The sequence below is a fragment of the Cryptotermes secundus genome, unplaced genomic scaffold (genome assembly GCF_002891405.2).
Source record: "Cryptotermes secundus unplaced genomic scaffold, Csec_1.0 scaffold292, whole genome shotgun sequence".
Lineage (NCBI taxonomy): Eukaryota > Metazoa > Arthropoda > Insecta > Blattodea > Kalotermitidae > Cryptotermes > Cryptotermes secundus.
Window position 1 is genome coordinate 175,324 of NW_019731979.1, and position 25,296 is coordinate 200,619.

Sequence of the window (25,296 nt, forward strand, 5' to 3'; positions counted from 1 at the left end):
AGACCATCCAGTCCAAGTCCCGGACCTGATACCCCTTTCCATAGTGAAGAGAAGTGGTGGAGTTGGAGAAGCGGTGGAGCCAGTTAAAGCCGACCTAGCTGCAAGCTCCACGACCAACGACGGCAGTGGTGAGAACGACAAAGAAAGGAAGGAAGGAAGGTAAAGAGTAGCGACCAACCGGTGTGGCTAGAGGTTACACAGAGGGGGACGGTAAGAATAGGCCACTTCTGGCCTATTGTACCAGCCCCAGATGATAGGTGAGGGTAACTGTGGAACAATTGGTGGAATGAAGATTGGCAGGGGAAACTAAAGTAATCAAAGTAATCGGAGAAAACCCGCCCACCACCACTTTGTCCAGCACAAATCCCACTACACATTCCACTTGAGGTGAACATATGGAGCAAAATATATATTATTTCCAACAATAATGATAATTATTCTTCTGTGGCCACCTGGTTTCTTTGCCTTATATACATATTGCACTACTCGAGTCAGTGTTCTCAAATACCAGCAACTAAAGCGCTTCTATTTCAAGTCCTCCTGTGGTCACTCCTGATATCTACCATCCAGCGCTTCTTCTTGATTTCAATTTAACTCTTGTCTCTAAACGTATCTCTCTGTCCCCACACAGCAGCTGGGCTTAAGGTTACTCTATAATGTCTTAAGCCACTCTGACCCGTCTTGGGTTCTAAATAAACATTCTGTCCAATCTGAAGTGAATAATCTCACTGCCAGAGTTCCTGAAGCTATAAATTTAGCCATTCCTTATATAAATTCCAAAAATTCTATCTTTCCGCATTGGTTTTCTAATTCTTTAGAATAATATATTAAGAAGAAAAGTCAATACGCAAGATACGCAAAATCAAAATCTGATCATAAATATGGTGTTTTTCTTTCTTATTACCGTAAACTGGTTAAAACCACCATTCAAACAGACAGGCTTCGTTGGTTAAAATCTATAGATGAAAATCTGAAAACAAAACCTAAAACAATTTTGAAACATGTCTCTAAGTTTAAAAAGACTAATCATCTCATTACCGAATTCAAAATTGGTGAAAATGAAATAACAGCCTAAATGCATTTTTGAAGAATTTGCGGATCATTTTTCCTTCGACTTTTAACTCTCCCCCTTCTGTCGTCATTCCAAACAATGCTCGTTTATTTTCCCCGAAATTTTAAACTTACTTCCATTTCCGACTTCGACATTAAGCAGGAAATTTGACGTCTCAGCCCGTCGAAATTTGTTGGTCCACATGAAGTTCCAAGTTCTTCATTAAAAGTTGTTCATAGATGTTTGCCCCTCTTTTGTGTCACATTTTGTTATTAGTGTGTTACAATGGAAATTTCCCACTCTGTGAAAACAAGCGGCCGTTGTGTCAGTTTTCAAGGAAGATAATAGTGCTCAAATTACTAATTACAGACCAATTAACATTTCAAACAATTTTTTCCAGAATTTTCTAGAATATAACACGTGATAAACTTTGCTTCAATTTTAAATTTAAAGTCACTCATCTCAGCATTGCTTTATTAAGTGAAAGTATACGGCGACCAGTTTACTAACTTAATTAAACTCCATCACAGTTTCTATCAGTTTACAAGGGCAGACCGATTTAATTTATTTTCACCTAGGCTTTTGATGAAGTTCCTCATATTTTCTGCTATATAACATTAGTAATTTTTGACTCTCTGGACGTTATACTGACCGATTCATAAAAGTTGCGTTTCTTCTAGTTCTTATGATGTTCACGCTTTAGGGAACTCATTCTGTGAAGAGTTCCACGAGGCTCCTTTTTAGAACTTCTCTTATTCAACCAATTTATTAATGATTTATGTGTCCAAATTAATTGATTCCGAATTTTTGCTCTTTGTTGAAGATTTAAAATTATTTCGTGTCATAAAATCTGCTGAGGATCTGTTTCTGCCGTCTGGAATAACTTTACTTCAGCAGATTCTAATCAGCGGCAAAACACAAAGATAATTTTAAATTTATACTATAATCGATTTCTTCAGCAGAACTCAATTTATAATTATGAATCCTGAATTATTTACACTTTAAAAGGCTTTATTGCAGGTGACAAAATTGTAAGGCTTCATTTCTGAATAACATTTCAGAATAAAATTGACTCTACTTCTCTCTGTAATCACTAAGAAAACGAGATTCTTACCATCATTAATGTCAGTCATGTCTCAAGACTTAGCCCTTGAACAAGGTGCGTGACGGCTGCAAACATCATCTACAAATTCCTGGACATTTTCAATAAACGTAACATTTCACTTGAGGATACATTTTCCTTTGTTTGATCCTACTGAGTTCCTAGTTCAATATGTTACGTATTGTCGCGTATCGGGCGTATAACGCGACAAATAACTTCTTGTTGTATTTTATATAGCGAATTTTATTTCACATTCGCACTTACAATCACCCAAATTACAGATTTACGATTACTGCTATCTGCAGTATCACAAATAGTACACTCCAAATGCCAGAATACAACTGACTGGTTGCTGGCTAACTCGGAACTAACTCGGAGGTAGCTCGAGGACTCACTCGTAGGTAGCTCCAGGACTAACTGTGAATAGCCTTCGCTGCGCCTCATGTAGCCTCGATCGGACAATACAGAAAGCGGCCACATAATAAGCACCCTTGTTGCCTGGCGCTGTGTTGCTAGTGACGCTAGCGGTAGTAACCGCTGTTACCACCGTTCTCTCGCAATCCTGTTTACCCGTGCTGCCCTTGGCGACGTCATCGCTGTTGACTCGCTTTGCATAGCGACCAGGATGCTAGGACTCGGCTAACTTCGGCTCACTTCGGCTTCGCTCGGCGCATCACGGCTGGCGGGGGGGGGCGTCATCCATAGCTCAACATGTCACAGTATATTTTCACTGCTCATCTGTTATATACTACTCGCTGTTGGCAAACACTTATATAAAGGAACTGAATTTAATTATTATTCTGTTATATATTTATTCACGGGTTGAGCTGAAGAGCCAGTGGCCAATCAGGGACTCAGCAAGAACATAAACCAAAGACAGCAGCAAGACCATACATCTAAAATACTTCTCAATTCAAATAAATGCAGAACACTTGACACAGCTGGATATTAGCGAGCGTACTGATATGCTGTTTTCGTTCGTAGTCTGCAGCATTTCAACAGTGCATAAGTATTTAATCCAGGAACATGAATTTAAAAGCACTTTTTAAATATTGGAAGAGAACACAATAGATTTGATTTTAATATAAATTTTCAAACCGTGTCAGAACAATTCAATTAAATTGCAGTAGGGAAGTATAGAAGCATAATCTAAAACAAAATTAACATACGCCCTTTCGTGTGGTGTTCCGTCTACTGACTATGAACAGAGGTTGTCTAAATGTGAACTAAGTCTGCTAACAAATTAAGTTCTGGCGTAAAAAATATGGCGACCATAATCAAGTTACATTAACACCTGAACAAAATATTTCCTCCCACGAATCTTACATGAAATACTGCGGCAGAAACTGTCACTTCCATTTATTCTACTTTCAAAAATACTGTATGTTCAGGGTAGTAATATTAATATTCCACAGAATCTGCTCGGAGAGATAGACTCAATATTTCGCAGAGATCTAAATAATATATTTCCTGCGCAGTCGCAAGAGGATATTAATGACGATCCTGATTTCTCTGCTTCGGTAAGGTTATGTTTACTCTTTGCAGACCGATATCAGGTTTAACAATATATCATCTTAAGACAATGACTCCTGACTGCAAAGGAAACAAAAGACGCAGCTTTTCTTGAAGTGTCCAGATCAGAATTGGACAATTAATTTCAGTCAGAAGCTCAGAAATGTCGTGAAATGACGGTGGGTCAGAGAGTATGGGGATATAAATTCTACACAGTTATATATTCTGAAAAATAACGCATTGTAGTCCGTTGAAAGTCAACGGATTTTCTAGAGGGAAATGTCGGAACTTCTTCATCAAAATGTTCTTTCTTCCTTTTTGTTTTTTATCCTTACTTGGGCTATTCTTCAAATTTTAAGGCAGAGACGACATGTTCCTGTAAGACAGTTCATACTGTATTTTAGAATCCCCTTGGAGTTCGTGTTGGATTTCTTGTTTTGTTTAACGTCCACATCCACACTGTACACTAAATAGACAACAGGCATGCAAAAAAAAAACAATATACACGTATGTAGGATAGGAAGGTGAGCTACAGTGACTTCATTTAGAAATATATATATATATATATATGAGAAATCACAGTAGGCAGAAGACACCGCAGTTCTTTCGAATTTCATTACACTTGATGATGGCCGACTACATATTGTAACGTGTTTTGCTACTGAAGACGCCGTTCGGATTGTTAATTGGTTTATTTAACAACCTACAAGGCGTAACTACAAACACTTATAACACAGTTGCGGGTTTACCCAATTTATAAGCCCTACACAATAATCTAGTCACTCTGTCTTCAGTAGTCTTCACGTGTTTATAACGAGGGAGCTATACAAGTCTCTCCCAATATAACTGTACTACAGCACACACAAAGTCTTTCATTCATACAATAATTCTTCACTGACTTACTTCTCCGCTATCGCGCCCTATCACAGATTATCAAAGCAAATCTTCTAACCACGCTTTCGGGGTTTCTTCCCGCGACTGCTGCTATATTTCAACTGTCTTCGACGACTTCTGCACTTTAACTGACTCCTTAGGCAGTGCAGTTCTCTTATAAACCCTCAGCCAGACAACGGGAAAAAGCCTCGCTTCCTTGTTGCCTAGTCGCCGTGTTTACAGGTGCTGTTGCCTGTTATGTCACAGTGGAAAGCACTGCCACGTCACCGCGGTGGAGGGGGTGGAGTGTTGACTGGCCTGTTACCGTAGCAGCGACAGCGCTCGATGTTATGTCACCGCTGGCTGAGGAGGGGATGTCCTCCATAGCGCAATACGTCACAATATTGTACAAGAACGAATTTTAAAAAGGATTTAATTTTAAATCTCAGAATTGTTGCATATTGGACTATAAACAAAACCAAAAATAAATTCCCCTGAGACGTGGGTTGATTTTCATCTGACCAGAGATGATATAACTCTTCATAACCACTGCTGCGAGAACCATTAATCCTACAGAAATTCTGCAGTTCAAAGAACTGGTGCTGTTTAAATATAATTTATTGATATATGTAACGACATAAATTGAAATTATTAGTAACGAATTGGGGAACGATAACCTGAATTCTGACGGCTGATATCTGAATTAAACAACGTTTGGAGCGAAACCTGGTCCACCTTCTAGTACCCAGTTGCAGGTACAGTACTTTGCCATGGACAGCACGTGTTCTAGGGCTCCATATCTGCACGTCTATCACTACATCAATTTTACTGATACTGAAATACATTCGGAAGCCGGGATAGCGCAGACGGTATAGCGACTGCCTGAGGGCTGAGCGGTCGAGGGGTCGGAGGTGGAGTCCCAATAGGGGCAGGAATATTTTCTTCTTCATCTCGTCCAGACCGGACCTGGGACCAACCCAGCCTCAAATCCAAATGGTACCGGGCCTCTTTCCTCTTTATATGGATTAAACCATACCTCTTCATAGCCTAGTGCTTAATTGTTTAAGCACAGGGAAAATTTTACCTTTACTGAAACATATTCAAGAGCCGGGATAGCTCAGTTTGTATGGTATGTATAGGGATTGGCCACGGGCTGGACAAAAATATCTTGCCCCTATCAGAGATTGATTCCTGGTAGGGGTAAGATATTTTTGTCTACTTCACAGCGTCCAGACCAGATATGAGACCCTCCCATCCAATAGATTCCGGGGCATTTTTCTCAGGGAGTAAAGCGGCCGAAGATTGAAGCTGATCGCTCACCTACATCTAGTACTGAGGTCAAGAATGGTTGAAATGTAATTCCACTTCCCCATATGTCTTCATGGAACTTTGCATAATGAATCAAGGGCAGGGAAAATGTTGCCTTTACCTCTATTGAAATATATTCACAACGACATATCTGAGAAGGTAAACATTAATAAAATATCTGTTTGTAATAACATCAGAATAATGGAGAATATCAATAAAAGCCTTTATTGTTTACCTACAGGCATACTAGAGTTTTTCCGCTGTAAATTAAACACTTTTAGAAAGAGGGTTAGGAAAGCTGTTGCAAGTACAGAGACCTTGGGCGGAGTTGACTGAAACAAGTGAAGAGATGTGAAGTGTCCTTGTTCGAATGCAGTGAAACGAACACAACACGTGCCCTTTTGTAACTTTATATGTTTGGATTTGCACTGTGTGTACCTTGTTTATTGTATGTATTTTGGTTTGTATTGTTTTCTTATGTTATAGACTTTCCTTGTGTGTATCAGTGTAAGTTCTACTGCCACCGGGTGAACACCCAATTGCAGTAAATTAATAATACAATAATAATAATAATAATAATAATAATAATAATCTATCATTAAGGATAACCAGTGAAACAATTTAATCTGGGAATCTTTCGAATTCGAGTTTCTTAAACAACGCCGAACGACAAGTGGACCAGTGGCTTTCAAATGTACAGAATGGCATTTTACAGAAACAAATACTTTTTTTGGAGTTTAACAATTTTGCCAAATAACAAGTGCACTGGCTTGCATTTCGATGGTTTATCAAAGGAAGAAAGACTACACGTTCAAACGTGGTGTTCAGTTCAGTCCGGTGAAAGCACAACTTCCAGTGTGTTAACAGAAACAATGCAATGTCCTGTCAACTCTCCCACTAACAGAATCAATTGCTGCGTAAATCTGTCTGAATTTGTATTCGAGTTACTCTCCAGCGTTGCCAGAGGTTAGGAAAAGTAAGTTTATAACATGGGCCATTGTATTAGCACGCTGGCGAACAAAATGCAGATTAGACGATTTTCATCACGTGACATTTTCATCAGGAACTTTTTCAAATGAAATTCAAATTCATATTACATATGCTTTTCAAAATAAGTACTTAATTGAATAAATTAGAACCCTGCCACGATAGTGCAAGTCAGTATACTGATTAGCCAATATGACCGGTGTTCAATCCCTAGATGGAGCATGGATTTCTCCCTTTGAATCTGGGGCACACTCAGCCTCCTACCTAATGAACATCAGGAGGAATTTCCCTGGGGTTATGTGGCCGGATAGTGAAGCTGATCACTCAAATGTTATCTGCTGCGACAATTACAGATTTTTTTTTAATCAGCAATCAGAATATACATTCTACAAGCTAATGTTATGGGTGTTTAGATGATATGTTGAGGAGGCGTCCAGCGGCGAATCCTCAGTAATTAAATTCAGGTCAATTGGCCAGTTTCGTTTGAGTCGTCTTCGCTTGTCCATAGCGTCTTTAAGAGTGGATTTTTGTGAGTTATGATTTTGTTGTGATGTCTGTTGCTTTTTTGTTGGATGACGTCTTGTACGGGAGATATACCGAGATTGGTGTGGAGAGTTGCTTTGGAGACATACCGTGGTTCGTCGACTGTCATTCGTAGGATCTTAGATTGGCTTCTTTGGATTATTGCTATGTTGGATTTGCTGGAGCAAGCCCCATAGGTCCAAATATGGATGATTATAGTCTTGTAGATCAGAACTTTATTTTCGACTGTTAACTTTGATTTTCTGCCTATTAGCCAGTTTAGCTGTTTAATGGTTAAGTCTACTTGTTTTCATTTCTTGACTATATGCTGCTTCCATGTTAGTTTGCTGTCTATAGTCATACCTAGGTATTTTATTTCTGTTTTGCGTGGTATTTGGATATTATTGATGTATATGTCAGGTGTCGGCTTTTTTCGTAGGGTGAAAGTTATGTAGCAAGTCTTTTTTTCATTTATTCTGATGCGCCACTTCTCGAACCAATTTTGTAATGTACTAAGGCGATGTTGAAGGTCTGTTGCTGCTTTTTCTGGGTCTTTGTTAACTGACAATATAGCTATATCATCGGCAAATATTCCAAGAATTATATTTGAGGAAGTAGGTAGATCAGATGTAAATAAGGTGTATAAAGAAAGCAGTCTTCTGGGATTTGGCACCGTGTATATGTGGTGTTAACCGACGTTTCGGAGGAACGTATCGCCTCCATCTTCAGGGTAGAAGAAAAAATATATAAGAAATCTGCAAGCAAAGAGACCGTGAGAACCGGAAAAATTTTCCACACAGTCTGCTTTTACCGGTTCTCACGGTCTCTTCGCTTGAAGATTTCTTATTTTTTCTTCTACCCTGAAGATGGAGGCAATACGTTCCTCCGAAACGTCGGTTAACACCACATATACACGGTGCCAAATCCCAGAAGACTGCTTTCTTCATAGTCACCGCCGTGAAAGCCTCAAATCTTACAAGGTGTATAAAGTTGGGCCAAGGACACTGCCCTGTGGCATGCCTGCTTTTATCGGTTGTGGTTCAGATTTTTCGTTTCCCACCCTTACCGACGATTACAGATAACGTAGAACTAACGCCCGACTAACATTACCTCTTCGTAACGTCAATCTGGACACGTTAATATTAGTAGCAGTAATCGGCGTGAGCACTATCCCTTTACCTTGCGGTTACGGAGGTGTGTGTACAGACATGTGTCCGCTGTTTCCAGTGAAGACTGAAATGACTTAAGTCCACTGTAGCTGGTGGTGAGAATGGGGCTCAGCAACGTTTGTGAAAATTTGCAAACTTTAATTAATGCAAGTAAGGATACTGGTCTAGAAGTAAACACAGAGAAAACTAAATATATGTTGGTATTTCGTCACCAAAATGCAAGGCAAAATCATGACATAAAGATAGGTAACAGATGTTTTGAAAATGTGGCACAGTTCAGATATTTGGGGACAATGATAACAGATCGAAACCTGATTCAGGAGAATATTAAGATGAGATTGAACTCCGGTAATGCTTGCTACCATTCAGTTCAGAATCTTTTGTCTTCTCGTTTGCTGTCTAAAAACATAAAAATTAGAATATACAAAATTTTAATTTTGCCTGTGGTTCTCTATGGGGAAGAAACTTGGTCTCTAACATTAAGGGAGGAACATAGACTGAGGGCGAATAGGGTGTTGAGGAGAATATTTCGACCGAAGAGAGATGAAATTACAGGTGATTGGAGAAAACTGCATAATGAGGAGCTTCGTAGCTTGTGCTCTTCTCCAAATATAATTAGAATGATCATGACAAGGAGAATGAAATGGGCAGGGAATGTAGCACGAACGGGGAGAGGAGAAATGCATATAGGATATTGGCGAGGAGTCGGAAGCAAGGATACTACTGGGACAATATTGAAATGGATCTCAAAATTATAGGATGGTATGGTATAGATCGCATTGATCTGGCTCAGGATAGGGATCAGTGTAGGGCTCTTGTGAACACGGTAATGAACCTTTGGGTTTCATAAAATGTTGGGAAGATCTTGAGTAGCTGCACAGTTGGCAGCTTCTCAAGAGGCACTCAGTTCCATAAGCGAGAGAGTAAAAACGACATACTCGTAAGTCTCATCATTATCCCGGGACAAAATACATAGGAGCAAGGAGCCTCAGAGACCTGAGACATGACGTAAACTATGAAAGCCACGGTGACACATTGTGTTAATGAAGTGCATGGAAATCTTTACTTCTTTCAACTTTGCCATTTTTTGCATACGAATATTTTCAAGCAAAACACACAGAAGAAAAATTATGTTAAACTGAAGACATAGTACACATTATGTAAGTACCTAACTCCTTGCAGCCGAATCCTCCTTGAGAAAATACAGCTACTTAATTAATCACGAATTCCCCCAACCACCCACACACTTTTTGTTGTGGCTCTACGGCAATTTGTTAGGCCTCTACCGTTTGCTTTTCAGTTCTTGATCTAAAACAGTCTGCAGGGCCCCTTGGACAGGGGAACAGCCTGTCACAAGGCCGCTACCTACACACAGAATAACATAAACACAGAATAAACATATATAATACTGTCATCTTGCCTTCAGTTGGATTCAAACCCACGATCCAAACTTTCGAGGGAGCGAAAGTATTTAATATCTTAGACCGCGTCCCACTGTGATCGGTTCTACCCCCTTTTGGTAACAGATTTTTTGTCAGAAAACCTGAAAGGATAGATCACTTTGGAGACTTACGAATGCAAGCAAGAAAATTAACATTAATCGTAAAGCAATAGTGTTTGGGGTTGGTTAGTTAGTTAGTTAGTTCATCTGGCTCATTGTACGGTCCAGCAGTGGCATCTTTCAAATCGAAAATGAAACTGCAGTTCCCATTAAAGAGGGGGACCATCTCGAGCAGTGTGCGACTTTTAGCTTCGCATGAAGGACTTTCACTTTAGTTGACTGTGGAGCTCAGTGCACTCTGGCACGGAAAGGGAAGATATTAGGCTACGGAGCGGAAGGTTACTAGCATTTCTCGTCTGGTACAGAAATTTCTCAAACTCAATTAACGCAATTCTACTTTGCACTAAGAAGACGAAATGAGGAAGGAAACGAACACATAAATAAGTCTTGTTCTCAGAGAACTAGAACTTTATATTCACTTATGCTAGAAACAAATTAGTATTAATTACTAAAATACAAGTGATTTGACCTTTCTTGCCTTGTCCTTTCTTATTCGCTGGTTGGGGTGAGTGAATCCACTGGATACGCACGTCACGAGTGGGCCCACGGTATCAGTCCCGGATAATGATGATGGTGATTGTGGAGCTGTTGGCGGAATGAGAATTGGGAAAGGAACCAAGGTACATGGAAGTAACCTTCTCGAGGACCAGACTCCCCACCACAAATCCCCTATACCCTGACCTGGAATTGAATCCGGGCGGCCACAACGGGAAGACTCGGACTAATAGTCTCAGCTGTGGCATGCCCCGTGGGTGTGGTTGCGTTCCTTAAGAATATCACGAAATTTTTAGAAAAAACATTAAGGAACGAAAAAAGCTTAGGTATTGAATTCTCTTTGAGTTGAGGTCAGGTCATCATATATATGGTTTCTTTGTGAAATGCAAGAAAATAAATGTTCCCATATCTGTAACCCTGGACCTATGAGTCGCGCAAGTTTCCTGTGATTATATTGCTTACGATTATGTGGGTTATTTTAACTTGCAGACGAAACTGATTAGTGCACGGTAGGATACAGTTGGCTACTCAGTGCTGAACAGCAATTCAATTCGTCCGAAATCGGTTGTTGCTCGAAAGGCAATTGTAGGTTAGTGAATAAAATCCGTCATAAATATAATCTCCCTCACCTATCAACTGGGACTGGTATAATAGGCCATAAGTGGCCGCAGTACAAGAAACTTAGTCCCACCCCACTAGCAATAAAAAAAATACATGAAACAAACAAAACACACTCAGTAGCTTTAATCCACAAACGATCTATACCGACCGAGGGACAGCCGCTTGTCGGCGAAGTTAGTGCCAACTTCAGTAGGTAGAGGGCGTCGCGTGGTCAGCGCAACGTATCCCCATGGCCATTAATTTCGGTTTTATAGGCCGGAAGTATTTATAAAATTGAATTCTAATTAACATATACTTCGCATGCGCACAAAGCTATGTTTCTTTATTCCTATATCTTCAAGGAACATGATTTTAATTTACATTCACTTTAACCATTACTGGACCACCTCTGTGGTCAGAGTTCCTGGCTACAGATCCAGAGGTCCGGATTCGATTCTTGGCGCTACCAGATTCTTTCGGAGAAGTAGTGGGTCTGGAACGGGGTCCGGTCTAGGAAACCGAAATTAACGGCCGTGGGGATTCGTTGCTCTGATCACGCGACACCCTCTACCCACAAAAGTTGGCACTAAAATCTTCGCCGACAAGCGGCGGTCGCTCGGTCGGTATAGTTCGCTTGCGGACTAAAATCACGGAGATTTTTTTTAATCAGTACTGATCGATTTTTAGGTTATTGACAGATATTTTATTCGAAAGCATTTATTGTTCCTAATTATTCTGAAACTATGATACAGACAGTTTTATCATCTGTTTAATATAAAAAAAAGATCACTTTGAAACTCTATATCATCGAAGGCTTTAGAATAATTGCAACATCCAATACTCCGTCAGAATGTTTTTCTGCTTTGTGGTGTGTGCACGACCGTCCAAAGCCAAAAATATAGAATAATTATTACAGGATACAATAACATAATTGGTGATGGTACTGGAGGATTTATATTTACAAAATCAGCAGATTGGAGATACTTGTAACGTCACATGATATTTGATGTTTTCCCGGCTCAGAACCTGCACGTTGTACTCTTCTCTCCTATGAGAACTATAAGGGGAATGTGAGAAATATATTCAACTGGATCAGAAGAATTCAAAATTAACATTTAATTTATCTCAATTATAGCTTCCGAAATAAGAACTGAGATCATATATGCCATTATGTAAGATCTGAGATTTTCACGGCATTCTTCATAGTCACCGCTGCGGAAACCTCAAATCTTATATAGTTTCCCCCTATGGGGAGGCTACACATCGACAAAAACAAGATCTACACAGCGCCACATCCCAGGAGATTACTTTCTTGTTTTACGGATCTTTCTGTTGTTTAAAGCGATATTATACAACTGTGTACATTGCAGACAATTTCCGCCTTGAATTTAAGAACGTTCTTCTTTTCATAGAAATTAAATATCCTTGAGGGCCGAAGTCTACTCATGAATGTCTTTCATTGATTCGTGTCAAATCGTATTGAATCATCTGCGTCAAATCCAGGAACAGAACTTAACGTGAATTGAACCATTTTCTACTAAAGTTTATAATCGAGACCAGCGTGAAAGTTAAAGAGGTTTCTGTACTCACATTTATGTGACGGCCCGGTTCGTCCTCTACGAGTTGACGGGCGATGTCCTTGCAAGTGGCTCGGGCGCTTGGTGTCACTTTTCCGTCGTCCTCCCAGTATCGGCTGGGCGAATGGGCGAACAGCGCCGCAGGGGTTGCATGCGTCACCCGAGTGTTTGTCACCAGCCCTGTCGCTTTGCCTGTAGGCGTCAGAATAAAAATGAAACCCGTTTTAGCAAATTAAAAAAGCGTGAAAATTATGTGGCCTTAGACTAACTGCCTGCAAAACAGGATCGATAGCCCTTTGGGCTGTGCAGGGGCCTTTAAATAAGCAGCCTTCTGTCCGAATGTGGCCCGCATGAAATAGAACCATGAAAAATTGAACACTGGAAAGTGTGTACAATCCATCTACTTTGCATAGAATATACATTACGAAATTCAGAGAGTACCAGGGAGCACTGCAATGGGATATACACGTCAGGCCAGCTGCCTATGTACGCTAAAATTAGGGATACAATATGATTTCAGAAAAGACAATGATGAATTTCTTTTATAGCCCAGTAAACAAACTTGTCTATAATCACATGTATATAAAATACACCAATTAAAACAGAATAAAATCAAATTGCAAGACAAAATCAAACGAAAAATATAAAGCTATCCCTGTAACAGGCCGTGGAAGCCCATAGGGTTTTTAGTCGTAGAGGTTCCCACATTTCCTAGAAAATCTGCTCACACATGGCGGTGAGATTATCAGTTTTGCGTGCCGGTCGCCCCTTTTGCTCCCAGGAAGATTCTTGGTACTCATTTCTGCTAGAGGCTGAGTCGACTCCAGGGCCATTGTGCAGCTGGAAGGATTAGGTCAACTGAGAAATCCAATGACCTCAATGGGAATAAAACCCGCGACCTTCCGGCTTGGAGCATAGTGCCTCATCCAACCACGCTACGGCGTGCCCCCAACAAAACTCTAACCCTCCGTAATAGATAATTGCAAGATGTTCGAAAATCTCTCTGGGAACTACATAAATAAAACATAAATTATGTTCATGATAAGATGAAGGGAAAATACAGTCCGTAAGTGTTATTATTCAGTTTGAAGACTATTCATATCCATTCTAATTTGCAGGATGACACATAGTAATTGCACTGATACTTGTTTGGCACGAATGTGAAATATGGTCTCCTCGGTTGAGGCGAAAACATGAATTAAAATATTTGAAAGGAAAGTTTTCATGAAAACATTTGGCAGTAAGGAGGGATTTTGTGAGTAATCTGGGATTTGAATAAGGAAGAACTTCGTGATTTTTACAGGTCACTTATGTTCTTAGAATTTTTAAATTAGGGAGCCTTGGACAGATTTCTCTTTGGTTTGGGATAAGAACGTGGCTTCAGTGCAGAACTGGAGGACTGAATACCGTGGTACCTCGGGAGATATTGGATTGTGGGTTCAGGAATGAGAAGGGAGATAATATTAATTTGGGTGGTGGGAGTGCAGGGTTGTGATGATGGGCGGGGGATGAAACTAACACAAAATTGAGATCGGTGGTGTTAGCTGTTGAAATATTGGTTTTGTCAGAGTACAGTGTAAGATAGGCAATTATGGACAAACAGGGTACTGAGACTAGAAGTGGCTTACCATGCACTGCAATCAGCGCGTCGCACTGAACTCTCGCACAGGAATACTCGTAGGTGGTACTGAGCCGCAACTCGGTTATTGTGTTCTGCTGGAAATTTCCGTCTAGATCCCAATAAAATGCTGTCATTTCATGAACAGACCCAGCAATTCGTTTTATCAACCTGTGCCTCGCTGTTAATTAAATCAATATTTTGTGAAGTTATCGCTAGATATTTCAATGAAGACAACTAAGAAAAACGCACTCACTCAAATTTAGATAATAAGTAACCACTGTCCAGGTCAATGAAATTATTCAGAGGCAAAATATGGACTTCAGGAAAAAATATTAAATTTTCAGTACGTGTGTAGTTATTGTAACTGTAAGATATATCATTGTAAATAGAATTTCATGTGAAATTCCATTTAAAGCTTTTAAAATATTGAGAGTAATACATTTCCAACCTCAAAGTACCTTTTAATTTAAACGAAAAGGCTTTGTAACATTTTATCATTTTAAAAGACTAATTGAGGAGGATAGACAACCTCTGTGGTCTAGTGGTCAGCGATCTTGGCTACAGATCCAGAGATCAAGGTTCGATTCCCAGGGCTACCAAACTTTTTCTGAGAAGTAGTGGGTCTGGGACGGGGTCCACTCAGCCTCGTGATGATAACTGAGGAGCTATTTCAAGGAAGTAGCGGCTCCGGTCTACAAAACCGAAATTAACCGCCATTGGGATTCGTTGCGCTGACCACGCGACACCCTCTATCCGCTAAAGTTGGCACTAAACTTCGCCGCCAAGCGGCGGTCGCTCGGTCGGTACAATTCGCTTGCGGATTAAAATCACGGAATTTGTTTTGAGGAGGATATCTGTGCATATGACAGTCATTATTCAACTATTCCTACTTAATGGATGATCAATAAATTCCCCGCTTTTATGGAACTCAGAGGTTTACTAACACATTTTCTTTTACAGACACAATAATTTTGAACATTAAGTCCCCATGAGTTCCAAAAGTAACGGTTTGGTGATGTGTTACTAGCACACTCAGTTGTCATGGGCTGGAATGGAAAATGTACCACTTGTTCACTTTTTTAGAAAAAATTATGTACAAGTGGGACAATGGGTGAACGAAGTTCTGAGAAATGACGTAAATTATGAACATTGCTTGTATAGCAATAGACAAAAATAATAGAAATGTAACAAGAGTTAAAGACTATTTGAAAACTGGTGTCCCCTATCTCACTTTTAATATGCTTCAAAAGTCTGAATGAAATTGTTAATACCAAAAGTACTTAGGTCAATAAGTATGGTTAGAAAAAGAATTAAAATCTCCCAAACGTTTGGTAAAACGTATACATATTAGTAACTACAGTTTCCCTACAAGTTATGTGTCGTGAAACGTAGGTTAGAAACGCTGGTCACATTAGACCAGCGGTCTAAGGCACGTTCTGACTTTGCTCGCTCGGAAGCCGAAATCGTGGGTTCGAATCTCACAAAAGGCATGGATGTTTGGTGTGTGTGTGTACGTTTATTCTGTGTTTAGGTAGCGGCCTTGTGACGAGCTGATCACTCGTCCAAGAAGTCCTACCGTTTGTAAAAATGATCAGTCCTATGCTACAGAGGGGGATCAAGAGTACAGAGAAAAAAAGTAAGAAACAAATGACTGTTGGTATATACACACGTTTCCTTTCACGAACCTGATCAGGAATTTAATATATCTGCGAAGAGACATTAAATATATGTAAGATATTACCTTCTCAAGACTGCGAAAAGAAATATATTAACATTTATGTAAACCAGTTTTATAAAACGTAATAGCAATTATGATTTTGTAACAGTAGCAATAAAGTGCTTAAGTATGTTCATAACGCTATTTTCTAGAACGCAAGACAGAGAGAGAAAGAGAGAGAGATTGCAAATGTCAGATATTCATCTCAGACTTATCGGTTAGAAAGCAAGAGAGCTGCAGAGTGCGGCTTCTGATGAGAATGGTGCAGTGTTCACAACTTGCACACAGACAAGCACTTGTACATAAGCACAAACAGCCACACTTACCTGCCTGCTGAGCCCAATCGAATAATGAGGGGACTCGGGACGAGAAGCTGGAGAAACAGTTCTCGAATCGACCACCTGAGTCGAGACCAACAGTCTCGAAATTGGCCTTCACACCACACAACAGAGCCGTTGCACAAGCAGAGGACTCGCCTATCTGGGCGTCAGAGTTGTACGTCTGGAAACAAGGAGGAAAAACGTTACAGGTAATTTCAGCAGAACTGTTGAACACTAAATATCTGGGTATATGAAAGCGCTGTTACTATGAATGCGGTTGCGGTAATCACAGCGTCATTTAAGGAATCAAACGTATAATTATTTTTAAGTGAACAAAGTCACGAAGGAGGCTGTAGGGACAGGAAAGTGGCATGTACAATATTTCAGAAGAACAGCTTCGTAGAAACTTGCCTTCTTATGTATCATGTTTAATTAACTAATAGTTGTTCAAGTTGATTTAAGAATAATTTTAGTTTCGTTTGAAAGAGGGAAAGATTCGAGAATCACCAATTCCAAGTGCATTCTTTAGCCATGTGTTGGTATTAATTGATTTAATTTCTGAAAGCTTTCCATGTTTCCTTCAGATTCTGCCCACACATCTCTCTTACACAAAAAACACTCCACACAATCAGTGACCCGACTCTGAATTCAGACGTAGGCCATAACTGATTTGAGGTTCCCACATTGCTGATTGCGAATGTGAAGCCTTATAGTCGGGTAGAAGGACGCCGAAATTTCGGAGAAAAGGCACTTAATTATACCGGACCACGCACTCTCATATCATAGAAGACAATATTCTTCATATCTGTAAGCTACCGTATTTACGCATGTACAGGCCGCACATTTTTTGCCAAAAATTCAAGAGGAAAACTGGGGTGCGGCTTATATTCGAAATATTCGAAATCACACTTCATTTTAAAAAAATGTTAAACGTTGCCAAATTTCGGAATAATTTCTACTCCTGAAATAATATTCCAAGGAAATTATTTTTTCTATAATTTCTGTCTGAAAATTGTGCTGCGGCCTATACATGCATAAATACGGTATTTACATCAGTTGTATACAAGTGTACCAGTAAAATGACTAAAATATGTGAGGACTTCAGTCACCCCCTCATTCATGGACACTCTTTTGGAGATAATTATTGATTCATCTCAAGGACGACAACTGTATCCTTAGTCATGTGTTCACATTACCATGAATTTTGTACATATATTATCTCTAACATAATATTACATTGTAACTTGGATGGCCACAGCGTTGCTAAGCAACGGCTCAGCAAACAAACATCAACAACAGCGAGACTGTTTTCTATGGAGTCCGCGCCGCAACCGTTGTTATGTAACGGTTTAGTAAACACGTTTCAACAATAGAGACTGTTTTCTGCGTAATCCGTGCTGAAGTTTTATAGGGGACAGCGAAGGTCGTTTGAAGTCAGTTCTCGGTAGGAGGCAGTTCAAGACGATTGAGAGACTAGTGTAGTGCAGTAGAGGCTTCTACACAGTTTGAGAAGATATTAGAGGCGAAATGAAGATACCAGAATCCAGAGAAGAATCCAAGAGCAGAGTTCCGTTGTCTATAAACGAAGATTAGAATTGAAGTGTTGAAGACTTTACTTTGTGTGTCATTTTTCCAGGAACAATTTGGAGTGTTATAATTAATTGTAGTTACAACCTGTTGGTGTTAATAAATCCAATCACCAATCCAAACCCCGCATCTTAGTCACTCAAACACGTAGTAGTATGTGTAAGGTGTCGGCTATAAAATTCAGCCCTTGCACTGCGACCTTCAATGATCTATTGTGCTTCCCCTTTGTATTAACCCTTTTCTAATCCTACACTTCGAATGAAATGTAGGACTTTATTTATGGGGGTGTCATAAAAGTCACTTGGTTCCATGAAGAAATGGCTCAGGTGACGAAATCTTAAATAAGCTATGGCCTTACAGTCACACAGGATGTGTGTGGCTGATTCGTCTTCTTGTAGGCACCTTTCACAGGTTGGGTCATATGTCACAGTCTGGAAAGGTGTCCTTTTAGGTGGCAGCGTCCAATCTCCCCAATATATAAATACAAATTGTTTTCATATTCCTGACTCTTCACACCGACCTCAAGATCCCACATGTAAGAACCGTAATCACAGACAGAATCCAAAAACGTTATCAGAAACTGGAATCTCACCCCAACAACGCAATAGAAGCTCTCNGTTCCTGACTCTTGTATAAGCAGTAATATTTGTCCCTTTGCTTAGCTACTTAAGCACTACGCCATGACGACTTACGGGGGAGGGGACATATAAACCCACGTAGTCTTGATCTCGGCACTAGTTGGATAAGCTTCACATCCCTACCGCTTTACTCCCTGGAAACAACCCCCAATACTCATTGGGTAGGAGGTTAGATGGGCTCAATTATCGGTCTGGATGACGTAGTGAAAAAGAATCCTTCACCCCAGCGGGACTCAAACTCCGACCCTCTGTCTTCCAGCTCGTAGCAAGTCGTTATACTNCCTGACTCTTGTACAAGCAGTAATATTTGTCCCTTTGCTTAGCTACGTAAGCACTACGCCATGACGACTTACGGGGGAGTGGATATGTAAATCCAGGTAGTCTTGATCTCGGCACTAGTTGGATAAGCTTCACATCCCTACCGCTTTACTCCCTGGAAACAACCCCCCATACTCATTGGGTAGGAGGTTAGGTGGGCTCAATTATCGGTCTGGATGACGTAGTGAAAAAGAATCCTTCACCCCAGCGGGACTCAAACTCCGACCCTCTGTCTTCCAGCTCGTAGCAAGTCGTTATACTGCCTGCGCTATCCTCACTTTTCCAGTAAGCAGCAGGTCTGTTTATTCCATAAACCGTTTCCTCTCCACCTGAAGCTCAAGGCCGGAGTCGCTGAGGGAGCTTTGCGTTAGACGCACGAGCTATGTAACGGTATCTGCTCTCGGATCCAACTCTGTCCCCAGGGATGAGCCGGTTCACCTACGGAATATCAAACAAACACCGAAGCGAATAGAAGCTGCCATGCATGCAGGGGAGATCGGCCAGTGGACTAGTATTAGGAGAGTATAAATTTAAAGAGGTTCTCCACAGATCATCCTTTTTTTTTTCTTCTTTCCACTTTTGTTCTTATCCTCCCGAAGTACAGGATTATCTAGAAAAGAGCGTCGGTCTAAAACCAGAGAATCTACGAACTCCTGCACACCTCAGAACTTGTTTATTCTGCGTCTGTTCCGAAGAAAGCTGTGTTCTTATTTCGGCAGTGACTAGGAGACGCGTTCTGTTATCAAGAGACAAGCCCACACTAAAAACAGTTTTCAATCTATGTGAAATATCTATTTGTAAGGGTTTTTTTTTTCACGAGACCGGAAAGAGTGTAATATTAACTTCGCATGTGGTCTGAATAAATTTTGCAGGAGTTCAGGTTCTCACAACACTCACTATGAAGATTTCTGTCTTCTGGGATATAGTGTCACGTACTCCGCAGAAAGTAAACAGACTTTTCAGGAAGTAAATTTTTTTTTAATTCGCTAGTGGGGGATGGAGTCCAGTTGGGTCCACTCGGCACGGAGGCCACTGATAAACCTACTGTGCCTGCCCCGGGTGATTATAATGATGGAGAATTTGGTGGAATGAAGATTGGCAGGGGAAACCGAAGTACTCGGAGAAAACTCGCCCCAGCGCCACTTTGTCCACCACAAATCCCACTCGACCAGACCCGGGATGGAACCAGGGTCGCCTCGGTGGGAAGCCAGCCACCCCCATCTTGTGGGTCGAAGAATAAAACAAGTAACTAACATGAATCTGGTAGCATGTGGTCTTAACTGACATGTCGGATGATTTTCAACACGGCATTTTATCCCAGAAAACAGCTCTTAATGAATTTTATTTGAGAGTAAATAAATCTGAAATGAAAATACTGAGTTTCCCTAAGTGGCAGTAGGTAGAATGTTATTACTGCTTCAGTGTTATTTATAATATATGTCGTAATCCATTATTATTGAGAAATCTCATACAGCAGAGACTCTTCTAGAAGCTGGTATTAGCTAACCAGCGTGTCATGAAAATCCTCTCCTTTTTTTGGAACTGGGGGCTTCTTTGTACATCCTCTCGTTCTACTTCTCTACATTCCGTATTTATGGAATGTTTTCTCAAGTAGCGTCCTTCCTTCAGGGCCTACGTCTGCAATTGTTTACACATTTCACACCGTAAATGTAACATACCTGTTGATGTAAGATTTGAGGCTTTCACGGCGGTGACTATGAAGAAAGCAGTCTTCTGGGATTTGGCACCGTGTATATGTGGTGTTAACCGACGTTTCGGAGGAACGTATCGCCCCCATCTTCAGGGTTGAAGAAAAAGTATAAGTAAATCTGCAAGNCTCAGTCTTGCGCTCTTGTCGCTGAAGGAGAAGAGTTTAAAGCTGAAGTTTTGTGCTCCTTACGAACACAGCGGCACCGAACCTCGGCTTAAAGAGAATGGTTTCATTACTCTTGTAGTTACTGAAACTTGCGATATGTCATAACAGAGGGTCATTACGTCCTTCCAGTTATAAGAGTAACTGTAAAGTTAAAGCGTACATGCGAAGAAAGCATTTATTTATTGGTGGTCCATTGTAGGATGACGTCAGTAACTCGCATCAAAGAGGGTCAGAATTCAGGTTGATAAGGAAATAATAGCCGGTCACGGTAGCCGAGCGGTCTAAGGTATGTACTGTCTTCGCTCGCTCGGAAGCCGGGGTCGTGGGTTCGAATCTCACTCAGGGTATGGATGTTTGTGTGCGTTTTTCTGTGTTTGTGTACTGGTAGAGGCCTTGCGACGAGCTGATCACCCGCCCAAGGAATCCTACCGTATGTCTAAGATCTAGAAACACCGAAGTGAACGGAGAAGTTCATGGAGGTAGGCCTAGGCCCACTGGGGCTGTAGTGCGAAGAAAAAAAAAAAAGAAAATAATAACTTGCAAGGAATGTGAAAGAATCGACCGTGTCCTGATCAGCGGTATTATGCCGGAACTTGCTTCGAAAGAATGAGGAAAGCCAAGAGAACCCTCAATCAGAATACTCGGTTTTGCGGTCCAGACTCTTGCAGGGTACAGGTTAGGAGAGTAATCTACATAGCAAACTTTCTCGGCAAGGCTAGCGTAACTAACCAGGAAAGTCACTGATAAGGGCCCGTAAAGTAAAGTAAATGTATCCCCGTGCCAGGGCGTGGAGGCCCATAGGATTGTGAGATGTTGAGGTTCCCACATTTTCTAGACAATCGGCTCACAGGCGGCGGTAAGGTTGTCAGCCTTACGCGCCGGCCGCTCTTTATCCCCAAGAATATTCCTGGTACTCGCTTCTGTTAGTGGCTGAGTCGACCCCTTGGCCATAGTGCGGTTAGAAGGTTTAGGTCAACTGAAAAAAAAAATCCAATGCCTCATCGGATCTTGAACCAGCGACCTTCCAGCTTGTAGCATAGTGCCTCAACCAACTACGCTACAGCGTGCCCCAGTCTGCGTTCTCATTTTTTTTATATATATATATTTATTAGCAATCAGAATAAAATACATTCTTTTAGCTAATTTGCTAATTTAAACACCGTCCTCGTGTGCTTATTGTGTCGTGATGAGGGCTCCTCCAATGAGAGATCCTCTAACCATCAAGTAGATCTGCGGGCCATAATTTCTTTAGCCTTCTTCGTTGTTGTTGTTCCAGTAGGGGCTGCAGTAATGTATTGCTATGGTGTCCTAGTTTATCGTGATGTTTTATGCTTCTTTCTTGGATGACTTCTTTGACGAATGGTACATTGAGATCGTCATGTAGGGTCTGATTAGACACATACCAAGGTGCATTTGTGATCATCCGCAGTATTTTGGACTGTCTTCGTTGCATTATGGCTATGTTCGATTTACTGGCGCATCCCCATAGTTCGATTCCATAGGTCCAAATAGGCTTTATGATGGTCTTGTATAGAAGTACTTTACTATCTAGCGATGTGCTGGATTTACTTCCAATGATCCAATGTATGTCTTTTACTTTTAGGTCTACCTGTTTCCTTTTTTTGGTTATATGCTGCTTCCAAGTAAGCCTGGAATCCAGGTGTAGTCCAAGATACTTTACTGTTGATGATTGTGGAATTTCAGTATTATTTATGTGTACGGCTGGGCACTGCTCTTTTCTCATTGTGAAGGTGACCTGTACAGATTTGGTTTCATTAATGTGGATTCGCCACTTTTTTAGCCAACTTTCTACTTGGTCTAGATGACTTTGTAGTCTTTGCGAGGCAGTTGCTGGATCATCATGGCTGGCAAGAATGACCGTGTCATCAGCAAATGTCCCTGTTGTAGTGTAAGTAGTCGTTGGTAGATCTGTTGTGAATAGCACGTATAATATCGGGCCTAAAACGCTCCCTTGTGGGACTCCAGATTGGATGATGAAGTTGCTGGATACCTCCTCCTTAACTCGTGTTCGGAATTTTCGGTCAGATAGATATGACTTGAGTAGTCTAAAGTATTTTATAGGAAGCACCTTTTTTATCTTGAATAGGAGTCCATCATGCCAAACCTTGTCAAAGGCTTGGCTTACGTCTATAAATATTGACGTGCAGTACTGTTTGTCTTCTAATGCTTGATTAATTTTATGGATGATTCTATGTGTTTGTTGTATTGTAGAGTGATGATTCCTAAATCCGAATTGGTGTGGAGGCATCCATTCATCTGGCTTTAGGTCCATATTTAGTCTCCGAAGTAAAAGCTTCTCAAATAATTTGTTTATTATGGACAGTAGGCTTATTGGACGATACGAAGATAATTCTTTTGGGTCTTTTCCTGGTTTTGGTATCAAGATAATTTCTGCTGTCTTTAATTGTTTGGGCCAAATACTAAGTCTTAGCATAGCATTATAGATGTATGTTAGCATGACTAATCCCTTTTTTGGCAACTCTTTCATCATTTTAGGTGTGATTTTGTCAATACCAGGTGCTTTTTTGATATTTAAGAACCCAATTTCTTCTTTGATTTCTTTTGGGCTGAATATTTTTATTGTCGGAATATTTGGCGGTAATGTGGTAATATCGTTCTCAATCTCTTGATCAGGATGACTGGCATTTGGCATAAAGACTTTCGATAAATGTGCTGCGAAGAGTTCCGCTTTTTCTTTATCGCTACGAGCCCATCGATCTGGACGACCATCTATCTGGATTTTTAAAGGCGATACAGGAACTATAGGTTTCTTAGTTGACTTCACCGGTGTCCAAATGGAGTTGTCGTAGCGATTGAGGTTTCTGAGGTAATTGTGTAGTGTCAGCTCTCTGGACTTCTTGATTTCTGCTCTTAGCTTATTGGTGGCCCTGTTATACACAGTTCTGTCTGCTGGGGCATGACTTAGTTGCCATGTCTTCCTAGCCCGTCTTTTATCTGCTATAAGCTTTTTGATTTCGGTAGGGATATTTATACTTCTTGTTTGTGTAGTCGGAATTGGAGTGGCGTGTAGAGCTGCTTCTTTAAGAATGTTAATGAAATTTGTCAAGGCTATGTCTAGTTCATCAGGGGTTTTAAGACTGATGTGTAAGTTAATGGCTTGTTCTATTTTCATTCGATAATCAGCCCAGTCGGTTCTTCTGTTATGAAGCCTGGGAATGGTTTTTTTATTGACAACTTCAGTACTAATGGTAGCTATTACGGGTGTGTGGTCCGATGAAAGGTCGTAACTAGGGACTATATCCATATATGATGTAGAGATGCCACTTGTAATATAAAAATCCAAAAGATCTGGGATTTTATCTGGGTCACTAGGCCAATAGGTAGGGGTTCCAGTTGACAGGAATGAGTACTGTTGGTTTCGTATTATTTTCGACAGCTCTCTACCTTTGGTTGTGGTCAAGCGAGATCCCCACTGTGTGTTTTTGCAGTTGTAATCACCCCCTGCGATGAACTTATTTCCCAGTGTTCGGAAGAATTCGTAGAAGCTTTCTTCTTTGATATTATGCCTAGGTGGGCAGTACACCGCAGCTACTGTTAGTTCGTATGCCTTCATTTTTACCTTAATTGCTGTAGCTTGTAGGAAGTTTTTTTCAAATTTCGGTAATTCATAGTGGCTTATGTTATTTTTAATAAGTATACCAGTGCCTGCGTGTGCGGTGTTATCCGGATGATTGGTAAAGTATGCGTTATAATGGGGTATCCTGAGATATGTTCTGTCGGTAAAGTGGGTTTCGCTTACCAACAATATGTCTATTGCATTGTGATCCAGAAATATTTTAATTTCATCTTTATGCTGTAGTAGACCGTTGGCATTCCAAAGGGCTATTTTTAAAAACTTAGCCATTGTGGGATTTAGTTAGTAGAGTTGATAACATGTTTAGTATCATAGTATTCTGCTGGATAAGCTGATTGAACATGTTCTTGAACTCTTCAAGAAATCTGTTTAAGGTTATGGGTGAGGTGTCTTCTTCTTGCTGGCTGTTATGTGTAATTCCTCGTGTTACCTCTGCGTAACTAGCATTTCTGTATGCATTGTTTGTTGTTAGTTTAGGTATTTGTGGTCTCACTTGGGGATCGGGATTGTGCATGTTTACTATAGAGTTTCGTTGCACATTTAGTCTGTTGTTTGCATTATTTGTTTTGATGAGGCTGTGATAGAATTCACATCCTTTGTAGTTTGCTGGATGCGAGCCATCGCATAGGGCGCATTTAGCAGGAGTGGTGTTTGGTTTCTTACAACTTTCGGTACTATGTGGGCCTCCACACTTTACGCAAACAAATGGTCTATTGCAGTATGTCTTGGTATGTCCATACTGCTGACATCTAAAGCATTGAGTTAGTCCTTTATTCCTTCGTGGTGGTTCTATTACAACTGTTTTGTTTTGTATCATATTAATATTATAAATATCTTTATTGTTAC

At 40.5% G+C, this 25,296-nt stretch overlaps 1 protein-coding gene across 3 annotated transcripts in view; it reads right to left on the minus strand.

The window, feature by feature from the left end:
- Nucleotides 1-25,296, minus strand: part of LOC111867379 (alkaline phosphatase) — a 565,319-nt gene that overhangs the window by 114,456 nt on the left and 425,567 nt on the right. For all 3 annotated transcript variants that reach the window (XM_033752661.1, XM_023857175.2, XM_023857174.2), the window contains exons 4-5: nucleotides 16,422-16,596; nucleotides 12,771-12,949 (exon numbers count right to left, since the gene is read on the minus strand). In XM_033752661.1, coding sequence (XP_033608552.1) covers nucleotides 12,771-12,949; nucleotides 16,422-16,596 — 354 coding nt within the window. The remainder of the gene's footprint in view (nucleotides 1-12,770; nucleotides 12,950-16,421; nucleotides 16,597-25,296) is intronic.